At 55.4% G+C, this 10757-nt stretch overlaps 2 protein-coding genes across 2 annotated transcripts in view; one reads left to right on the forward strand and one right to left on the reverse strand.

Annotated features, from left to right (window-relative positions):
- RERE (arginine-glutamic acid dipeptide repeats) overlaps window positions 1-3723 on the forward strand; it is a 367252-nt gene extending 363529 nt beyond the window's left edge. The window contains exons 21-23 of the mRNA XM_015591356.2: window positions 1-119; window positions 599-779; window positions 1090-3723. The exon at window positions 1-119 is cut by the window's left edge and continues 18 nt beyond it. Coding sequence (XP_015446842.1) covers window positions 1-119; window positions 599-779; window positions 1090-1123 — 334 coding nt within the window. The 3' untranslated portion in view covers window positions 1124-3723. The remainder of the gene's footprint in view (window positions 120-598; window positions 780-1089) is intronic.
- A 3989-nt stretch (window positions 3724-7712) lies between these two features.
- SLC45A1 (solute carrier family 45 member 1) overlaps window positions 7713-10757 on the reverse strand; it is an 18002-nt gene continuing 14957 nt past the window's right edge. Inside the window, exon 9 of the mRNA XM_006914439.3 lies at window positions 7713-7831. Coding sequence (XP_006914501.2) covers window positions 7713-7831 — 119 coding nt within the window. The remainder of the gene's footprint in view (window positions 7832-10757) is intronic.

Here is a 10757-nt window from a genome sequence, read left to right on the forward strand (position 1 = left end):
TGACCCACTGACTGCTGGCCCTCATCTGGCTCGCTTCCCTTATCCCCCCGGCACTCTGCCCAACCCTCTGCTGGGACAGCCCCCCCACGAGCACGAGATGCTTCGTCATCCCGTTTTCGGTAAGAAAGCACCTGGGGCAGGAGGGGTCCGGTGTGAGCGCTGGGTTAGTGGTCTGGTCTCATGTCCTGTTCACTCATTCATGTCTTCAACAAATACCTCCTGTGTGTCAGGAATCCCCGTGGGAGTAAAGTACAGTCACAAGCCCCTGTCCATAGAGCTGGGGGTGGGAGTATAAATGTGTAACAAGAACCTGGACAGGAGCGGTGGGTGATGAAGGAATAACAGGCTCCTGATTCAAATTGAGGGCTTCAGAGGAACTAGGCCGAGGCCTGAAGCTGGAGGCAGAGGAGGGGGCCCCCAGCAAGGGAAGGAGGGATAAGACTTGGGGCTGTCTCTGCCCTGGGAGCTCTGCTATAAAGGTCCCTCCTGGGTAAGCAGCCTCCTGCCCCTTTCCTGCGAGGCCCTCTCCTGACCTTGGCAGACCTTGGCCTGGCTGCTCCCCTGGCTTTTCTGTAGAGGAGACTTTTGTGTTTGGCAGGCACACCCTACCCCCGAGACCTGCCTGGGGCCATCCCACCCCCCATGTCAGCAGCCCACCAGCTGCAAGCTATGCATGCCCAGTCGGCTGAGCTGCAGAGACTGGCCATGGAGCAGCAGTGGCTACATGGACACCCCCACATGCATGGTGGCCACCTACCAAGTCAGGAAGATTATTACAGGTGAGGTGGGCAGGGGTGGGCGGGCGAGTTGGCCGGGCACAGGTTCCCACCTGCCCCAGCCTAATGGCTGCCCTTCCTGGCTGTGCCCACGTGCTCCTCCCTCGTCAGCAAGTACCAGGCTTCTCCCTTGGCTCCATTGGGCCCTGTCCTGTGGCCCTAGAGGGGACCCCAGGGAGCTGGGGTCCTGGTGGGATGGAGGGGAGGACAGGGCCAGCTGTGTGGGAGGCCGCTTGGGGCATTCAGACCCTAAACTGCATGCCCATTTCCTGCCCAGGGCTGATGGCTGAATATTTTTTATTTTTCTTTCCAGTCGACTGAAGAAAGAAGGTGACAAGCAGTTATAAGTTATTTATTTGTTAATGCTGGCTGTGGAATCCCCAATTCTTGGGGGGAGAAACAGGACTTTTTACATACAATAGGAGCTACAAAAGCAAAAAGAATATCTTCTAAAGATTTCTTTATATATTTAAAAACCCCACAACTAAAAATGTATCAGCATAATAGTGTTTGTTTGTAGAGAGGATTCCTTGAGACTGGTTTGGGTCTCCCTGCATGACAGTCCCCCAGAAACTTAGCAAGTCCTGGACTGGACTGAACATTCAGAAAACTTCCCTGCAATCTTGGGGTTCGGCTTTAGTTTTCTTTTCCTTTCTCGACTTCTCAGTAGGTGCTAGAATCCAGTTCACACCCTTCACTGTGCGCGCAGACACACTCAGTCACGTGTGCTCCAAAACCCACAAGGTTTGCGGATAGGTGGCAGATGAGTTTGGAATCCAAGAGCTATAATTTTTAAAGAATCTTTTATTTTAATACATTGTAGGAAATCTTCATAATTTGAGAAGGTTCTGCAGCATGGCTTTTTACGTCTGTAAATAATTTTAGAACAGCCTTTTTTTTTTCTTCCACAAACTACTATTCTGATCTATTTTTTCCAGCCATGTCACTAATTGTGAATTCCTATCAGCTATTGACAGAATACAGAGTTGATTTTTTAATAAAAAATTATATATAATTATCCCTTTAATTAAAGGGAACAGATGGGCGTTACTAATTACAAACGGGCAAAAGCTTGGGACTCGGTTTGGTCGCAGCAGCGAGCATCCAGGGGTTTGCAGGGACAATGTTACAAACTGTTTCTTTGTTTTGCTGCTTTGATTTCCACTTCTGTCTGTTCCTAGCTTGTGCTTTACCAGTGGCGCACATCCGTTAGGGCGAACCTACGTCATTCTGCACCAGGAGTGCAAGAGTTAAATGTCCACCCGTGGCTGTCTCTGCGGGGTAGAAAGCACATTTTCTTCGTGTCTGATTGTAGGTTTCCTTGTAGGTTTCTATGCACACACATTTGGTTGTTCTGGATGAATTGCCTTTCTTGATACTCTGACAATTACATAAACATTCTAGAAAATTCGAAGAAATGGTTCCCCACAAATAGCACATGTGCTTGCCGAAGGGATCTGTTAGGGATCTGCTTTTCCGTGCGTGTTGTCGTCGGGGTCTCTGGTGGTGAGGCCAGGCCCTCTTGCCACAGCCCGAGGCTGCTTTTGGGTTGGGGAGACCCTGGAGTTGGCACGGTCGTGGGTGGTAGCCTGTGTGTCTACCCCAGGAGCATGGTGACCCACATCGGGCTGGGGAGCCACTCAGGTCCCACTCTTCATCCTGAAGGGGGACAGGAGTCGCAGCCACACTCGTGGCTTGGGGAGACAGGCTTCCCCGAGGGGGCGCCAAGTGGAGGCCCCATCTGCCACACGTGCCAACCGAGCGTGCTGCCACGATGTGGCCTTTTCTATTCCTCTCAGACTCTGGAGGGGTTTCTGCCATACGTGGTAGCCATATCCAAGAATTGTCCAGATGAGAAGAGGTCATTTCCGTGGGTCACTGGACATGAAGTGTGTCCAGGACCCACGCCACATCGGGGTAAGGAGAGAGGCTGGCGCTTTAACCCAGAAGCCAGTGACTGTGAGCTCAGATTCGGGTGCTGGCTCCGAACCTGCATTGGGCCCGTTTCCATTGCTATTAAAACCAGATTTGGGTTCTGCTGGGACAGTAGAGGATTGTTTGGTCTGTTGAAAATGTTGGTAGTTTTTTTTCTTCTCTTTTTTTTTTTTTTTTCATTCCATTTCTGCCTTAAATTTAGCTCCTTACAGGGGAGACAAGCTCACACTCGTGGCTGCATTGGCAGGGGGCATTTGTCTCCTCTGGGGGCAGTGACATGTCATCAGGGCCGCCCCCGTCCTGCCGGGCGCCCCGTGCCTCTGCATGCTGGACTCCGGGCGGCTGGCGCTGCGCAGCCCGCTGCCCCCCGACTCCTGCCCCGGCGCCGCACCTTCCCCCCATCTTCTCTTTTCCTCCTGGTAGAGCACAACGCCTGCCATTCAGTTGAACCTTCTTTATCTCCTCTCTGTCATCCATTTTTCCAAAGAAGAGAGGGAACGAAGGACTTGGAAGTCTGTATGGAAAATTGTCTGAAGGTGTTTTCCTGTTAGAGTTTGGTTCCCCCACATCCCAAGGTGAAGCACTGAGATTTCTTCCACTTAAACCCACCACCTGAAGCCCTCGCCTGGCCAGCTGCGGCTCGGGAGGCCCCCGACCTTCAGGCGTCTCCGGAGCCCAGCCCCTCGGTTTCCTTTCGGATTGTCCCTCCTTTTGTTCGAAGTTCGGTTTTGCTTTCCCGTGTTTTGTGTGTGTCTTGTTCAGTGTCGTCAAGGCCGAGCTTCACGCCTCGCTGCAGCAGCAGAGCGGAGTGTGTGTTCTGATCTGCTACGTTTATATATATCTTGAAGCTAAATGTATATATGAGTAGTTTGCCATGAGATAACACAGTGTAAACAGTAGACACCCAGAAATCGTGACTTCTGTGTTCTCTCCATTTGAGTATTTTGTAATTTTTTGGAAATATTTGTGGACATAAATAAAACCAAGCTACACTACAACAGCTGGGTGCTGACCAGTGGAGTGTATCTCATTCCTGGGGGGTGAGGGGGCAGCGGGAAGGGTCTGGGGTTCTCTGCTGTTGTCGGCACACTGTTTACCTTTCAGAGCAGCTTCTGGAAATGTCCATGTCATGGAAGGGTCCCTCTAATACGCTTGCTCTTGGGGACGCTCCAACCTGTGGGTTTGAGTTGACCTGCTACAGGCTCTCCATGTGGCAGAATGGGCTCAGGGGCAAGGGATGGGGTGACAGCGGGACCGGAAGCACCCTTTCTTCCCAGATCCCTTTCTCCCCCTGCCATGCGCACCACACCTCTGCTTAGGAGAGGTCTGAGCCACCCGTTAGTACAGTGGCCTCCGACTCCTGGCCACTCCTGCCTTGTCCCTTTTCTGTCCCTGAGGCCACCAGTGCCCCCACCCCACCCTCAGCTAGTGTTGGCCTCCAGGTCGAGGATGTATCCTGCCCTCTATGAGGGGAGGAGGGGTCTTAGCCACCCAGGGTGCAGCAGGTGGCCTGTGGGGTGTGGGCGTGGCCTAGGGGGCAGCGGCCGTCAGAATGGATCCAGGCTGTGGTTTCAGAGACCTTCAAGCGCATCTTCCTGAACCTTCACGCTGTCTGGAAATCCACGTGGTCATCTTGTCATCTGGGATGTGGCCGTGCGTTTCCAGATGTTGGGGGAGACCGAGCAGGAGCAAGGCAGAGACTGACGTTGATAAACTGCCCTCGGTGCGGGCGGGGTGTGCCTCTGGTGAAGGCAAAGGCTCGCCCCCGTGAGGGACTTAAGCAGCTGGGCCCCGAGGGGTGTGCATGCCTGGTGGCCCAAGAGACACCTGTCTTCGGACAGCAGGATTCCTGCCTAGCTCGCTGAGGGGGAGGGGGAACGAAGTGAGGCCTGAGGACCAGCTGTGGGAGGAACACGGGACTGCCACCCTGGGTCACGGATACAAGGACACTGGGGCGGCCGAGGGTGCAGAGGAAACGGTGAGAAGCTGGAACCCAGGTGCATGCTGATTATAAAACCAATTTCTAACGGGAGTGAATTTAGGAAATGCACATTTCAAAAAGGTTAAGTGACAAGACCTAAGCAAGTGCATACGTAGGATGATGCTACAGAAGAGGCCCTCGTCGGAGCTGCACAGGTCATAGCCAGGAGCTGCACAGGTCATAGCCATTGTCACCACCTGCTGTGTACCATTTTCCTTTCTCATGGACCTCTGCATTCGTGAGGCGGAGGTAAAGATCACTCTCTAGCAAGTGTGCCCCCTGTCAGGCCATCATCCTAGGTGGTCCACCCTTTGGTCCCCAATTGGACCTGGGGGTTAGGCACGGGGCCTCAGCGTCCCCCTGTCCCCATGCAGCGTGGGCTGAGGAAGGGGCACTTAGGGCTGGTGTGAGGCCCGGCGCCTCGGGACTGAGCCGTAAACCTGGGTGCATGGCGCCAAGTGGATAAATGTCCATGGTAACTGCAGGTGAGCGGGGGCCTCACTTAGGCACCATCTGGGTAAATAGAGGTCGCTAATCCTCAGGGTAAGATGCACAGCAGAGTGGTCGGCAGTGACCTCCTGCGTAGACACAGTAGCAAGGCCATCAAGTGCCAAGACCCCGGAGCTGTACTTTGCGGGTGCCAAGGGCTGCATGGATGCTTGGGGAGATGTGCAGGGCTCCCCTCCCCAGGCCGGGAGCCCCTTGCTGACCTCGGGCCTTACAGTGTTGCCCCTAGCCCCACGGGGAGACCAGGGTGGTGTGATTGGGCACCAGCCCAGGCTCACAGCAAAGGAGTCAGAGCAGGACCAGTTATCTTGACACCTGGAGTTAAGCTAATGGTCTCCCGGGCCAGGGAAGTGTCTGTCCACACTGGGCAGGCTCCTGGCACTTGGGCCACAGGAGCTGCGTTTGCCTCCAGGGATGGAGCACGTGGCCCAGGAGCAGCCGCCTGTTGCAGCATGGGCTTTTTTTCCCCTGGGCCTCACCCGCCCTCACTGGTTCTCGGTCCTGCATTTTTGGTCCTTGGGTGTATCAGGCTCTGAAGTGTCCCTTCCCTGCATCCTTGCTGGGTCCTAGCCGCCCCAGGGAGTTCTGGCAGCTCACGGTCTGGGCCCTGGAAATTCATTTTGCTCTGACCCCAGGTGGCTTCTCTAGTGTCTATCTTTGCCAGAGACAGCTTCCAAGTCCCCTGTACTTGTTTCCTTTTGGCATGTCTGGGACCAAGGCCACAGAAGGTACCCAGCTCTGCCTGCATGGGTGCCTCAGCATCCTGTGACTGGACCAGGTTCTGGTGGGTAGAAGGCGCTCGCTCCGAAAATCTTTGCTGAATGAATGAACAGGCCCCGCAGAGGAAGGCTCCTTGATGCGCCCTGTCCAGACGTCCGCGTGCGTCGTGGGTGTGGATGACCAGCTGGAAGGCCCTTCAGCTGTCTCGAGGGAAGCTGCTGCGGTACCTGCCGTGAGCCTTGCTTTCCTGCCAGTTTCTCTCAGTCCGTGCCCAGCAGTGCCTGCTGGCAGATGTCACAGCCCTGCTCATACCATTCCTAGAAGTTTGGACGGGGCGGGGAGGTCTGCCTTAAAATTGCAGTGTCTGGTGACGCCCTAGCGTGTAGACATCCAGTGTGGTGAAATAGATTAAAAACAGAATTTCAAGGCAATTCTTAGACGGCCCTTCCATCCCAGGGAGGATTTCTGAGGCGGATGAGGCTGGCGAGCTGTTTAGGGGCTGATATCTCCAACGAGCCGGGTCACAGCTTGTCACTCCTAGGTTCCAGGTCCCATCCCAGGCCAAGACACAGATTTGGTCCTCACTGCCACTTTGAGTTCTGGCCAACAGGTGGCAGTATCTTCAAGGCCCAGACACTGTTTCTCTGGGGCCACGAGCCCCCCACAACACTTGTGACTCAGGCTGCAGGGCTGAATTAAGGTTCCCCCCCACCACCACCCCAAAATGGAGAGGTGTGGGTATGGTGATGAGTATTTTGTGAAAAATTTGATGTTTCTTGGAGGCAGGCAGTTGGGTGGGTGGCACAGGTGTTCTGGGCTAGGGGCAACTGGAAGCGTCACAGCAAGGGTGACAGGTGGCAGAGGAGGCGATAGATGGGCAAGGTACCGACAGTAGGAAGAGGCTTTGAGGACAGAGGCTGCATCCCCAGTGCTGGGGCGCACACAGTAGGCACCCAGCAAATGTTCACTGAGTGGAAGAGGACCCCATGATGCACCGCAGCAGCGAGTGACTTCCAAGCGTGATGGCCTCAGTAACTCCCGCGAAGTCCCCCTGAGGGTCTGTGTGTCATGAATGTGTCCCCAACCCAGGACATCTGCTCCCTCCTCCAAGTCTTCCAAGAGGTGCTCACAGCCGGGACGGCCTTGGTACACCCTGTGCAGACCCACAAACACGCTCAGAGCAGGCAGGGCTCAGCAGCCCTGGCCGTTGGCAGTTCTGGAATAATCGAAGGAAGCCAGCTCCATTCCCTCCAAACCCATGGCCCAGTGTGATGGGTGTCAGATGTCACCTCACCCAGACTGTGGTCCAGGATTCATCCAACAGCCTAGGAAGATAGAAACTAAACCGGTGACGGCTATGGCTTTGCCGTCCGTTCTCTCAGCCGACGTGTCGTCCTAAATGCTGTGACCACTATGGACGCAGAAGTCCTGTTCATTCCCAAGAGCAGTGAGGGACAGGAAGTGGTTTTCAGGTTTGCTGAGGGGACAGTTAGGCGTGGCTTCAGCAGCTCAGAGTGTGAGTCCCACCAGGGACCAGAGGACAGAGCTGCTCTCGCCACCCTCACAAGGGAACTGGGGCTTCCTCCAAGCTGAGTCCCCGGCAGGGACGGCGGTCAGGAGTCCCGTTCCCCTGGTGCAGGCGTATGACCCTGTGATGTGCTCGTCTCAGGGTCCAGGTCCTCCATCTGGGTGGAGATCCTGCCCGCCTCGCAGCGGGGAGCATGGGGAGAGGTGCAGAAAGCGCTTAGCGCACTACAGGGCGCGGCAAGTGGCGGCCACTATCACCACCGTCATCACAGTTCACTTTTTAAGGCAAGAAAGTGATGCTCTGAGATGCGGAATCCAGCAGGTGTGGCTCTCCGTGAGTCCTGGGCCTCGCGGTAGCTCCCACTGCAGTCTGCGGGGAGCACACCTGCAGGTCAAGGGCAGTGTTTGGGAGCTGGCCTGAGGTAGCCCAATGCTCCGTTCAGTCCACTGTCCCCGAACAGCACCTGACTCAGAGCAGATTCTTAGGAAGAGAGAGTGACGACAGCCATTCCCACACGTAGAGCGATCTTTATTTACTTAGAAAGTTCCGGGAAGAAGGCCAGGTGTTTGATAAGCCAAGACGGAGCAGAGAGCCCCTCCCCCCAATTCCCCATCTCGCTCACAGATTTGACCATTCTGGGACAAAGGCAGTCCGGACCGGGGGACCACCATTCAACACCATTCAAGCTGTTTTAAGTGATGAAAATGTGGGGGAAATGCGTCTGGGGTCTCAGAAAAGCATGGAACTAACAGGAGGCTCACAGGAGCTGTGTGACTGAAAAATCACTGAACCTCTCTGTGTTTTGCCTACACGTGAGATCTTCCTCAGCTCGTAACATTAAAGGGTAAATGACTGACATGAAGGCACAGGGAAAGGACTTACTGGTTCCAATCAGGGTGAGCTACACGGAGGAGGTGGCATTTCAGATCTCGGGAGATGGGTCAGAAATTGATGGGCAGAGAAGTGGAAAGGCTGTACGCACAGAAAGAGCGTGAGCACAGGCACAGAATGTCTGCAGCTGGAGAGGCTCCTGTGGCTGCAGTACTCGGGGCTGGAGCCGTGATGGGGTGGGGGGCTCAGGAAGACGGACAGGGCTCAGGCTGGGCATGAGGAGTTTAGAGCTGGTTCCTCGGGCACTGGGGAGCCATGGAAGATATTGAAAGGGAAGGGATGGGCTCAGACCTGCAGGGCGGAGGATGGGTGGTGAGGGTAGATGAAGCGAGGAGACGGGCAGAGATCCTAGGCCGGGTGGGGGCATGGAGAGGAAGGGCCTGAGCCCCAGGAGCCCCCAGGAGTCACCTCAGCTCCAGGTGGCAGCAGGCAGTGGCACTGAGGGAGGCCTGGGGGAGCGTGGTGCAGGTGGGGAGGCCGCAGATGAGGTGAGAAGGCTGTGGTCCAGGTGGGGAGGTGGCCAAGGCGCCCTGCCAAGGGTCATGGTTTTCACACCAAAGTGTCCTTAACCGGTCAAAGCAAGATAACGGGACACTCAGAGGCTGGCGATGGGCCCAAGATCACTGTTGCATTGGGGACTTATAGTCAGTGTGTCCTACATATCTCCAAAACATAGGCGCCATGCAGAGAGGGTGCTGGGGCCCAAGCCCAGTCCCGGTGCAGAGGGCACAGCAGTGACCGGCCACCTCCCTCCCCTCGCGGGGAGCACAGCCAACGCTCACGGTCCAGGGAGAAGGCCTGCCGGGGGCACTGTGAAGGGGCCTCAACCAGCTCGGGTGTCAAGTGATGGCAGATGGGGAGAAGCCATATGGCAAAGGATCTTGACACTCACACGAAGTTGGAGATTTATCCGGGTCCATAAACGCCCCGGAAGATGGTGGGCACGGGTGAGCGGGTCAAGTCAGAGAGTGGGGCAGGAGTTCGCCAGGCAGATCTCCTCCGCCTCCTGGAGGGTCCCACCTGGAGCTGCCTCCTGGAGCACTTTCGGTGCCTGTGACCCGCAAACACACCAAGCAAGCTCTACCTCGGATCTCTGATAACTCCCTCTTCCCCAGTGTTCTGCTCAAGTAGCATCTCAACAGAGAGGGCGCCCCATTCTCCCTGCAGCCCGCTCCCGACCCATCACCCTGTCCCCCTACCCTGACCGTGCTGCTCATAGCACCCACTGCCATCCTCAGGTGTAGACACTGGTGTGTTATGTCCCTCCTCGTCTCACATCGACTCCATGTGGGCGGAGACGTGTTGCCCGCAGACGGATGTCCAGCACTTACCACCAACTGCCATGCCCAGGGCACTCGACGGACAAGTGTAGGGTGGACGAGTGAGAAGAGTGGGGGAGGGTGGTGAGTATATGAATATATAGATATGCAGATGCATGGATGGGTGGGTGGGTGGATGGTTGAATGATGGATGGACGGATAGATGGATGGGTGGATGGATGGGTGATGGATGGATGATGGATGGGTGGGTGGGTGGATGGTTGGATGATGAATGGATGGATGATGGATGGGTGGATGGTGGATGGGTGGATGGATGGATGGACGGGTGGATGGATGGATGGGTGATGGATGGACGGGTGGCTGATAGATGGATGGGTGGATGGACAGACAGACAGGTAGATGGATGATGGATGGATGGATGATGGATGGACGGGTGGCTGATAGATGGATGGGTGGACGATAGATGGATGGATGGCTGATGGATGGATGGATGGCTGATGGCTGATGGATGGATGATGATTGTATGCTCTAACCCACTCTGGGATACGTGGCTGATAGTGGGTGGACGATAGATGGATGGATGGCTGATGGATGGATGGATGGATGGCTGATGGATGATGGATGGATGATGATTGTATGCTCTAACCCACTCTGGGATACGATGCACAGTCACACCAGGTTGTCTGTACCTCAGCGCCACTGGCACTGGAGCTGGATGCCTCCTTGTCGTGGGGACCATCCTATGCATTGCAGAGAGTTTACAGCATCTCTGGACAGTACCATCCACCCGAGTTGTGACAACCAAAAATATCTCCGGACATTGCCAAATGTCTTCCGGGTGGGGGGAGGCCAAAATCACCACCGGCTGGCTGAGAACCATTGAGTTACACCTTCCCTTTCAGTGAACGATCGTTACAGCCCCCAACTTAAGTCCCCATGGCGAGTGGCCCAATCCTAGAGCGACCCCTTCCCCCTCGGGAGAGCCACTATGAGAAACCACAGGCTTTGCTGCTGCTGCCATTTATTATTTTGTCACATATTTACATTCCAACAGGAGATCGGTCCCACGTCCACCCAAACCCTTAGGTTTGTCACTGGCCCCGGACCCTTGGGCACAGGTCGCAGGCCAAAGCTGGGGC

This window comes from Pteropus alecto, unplaced genomic scaffold, assembly GCF_000325575.1.
Source record: "Pteropus alecto unplaced genomic scaffold, ASM32557v1 scaffold125, whole genome shotgun sequence".
NCBI classification, from domain to species: domain Eukaryota; kingdom Metazoa; phylum Chordata; class Mammalia; order Chiroptera; family Pteropodidae; genus Pteropus; species Pteropus alecto.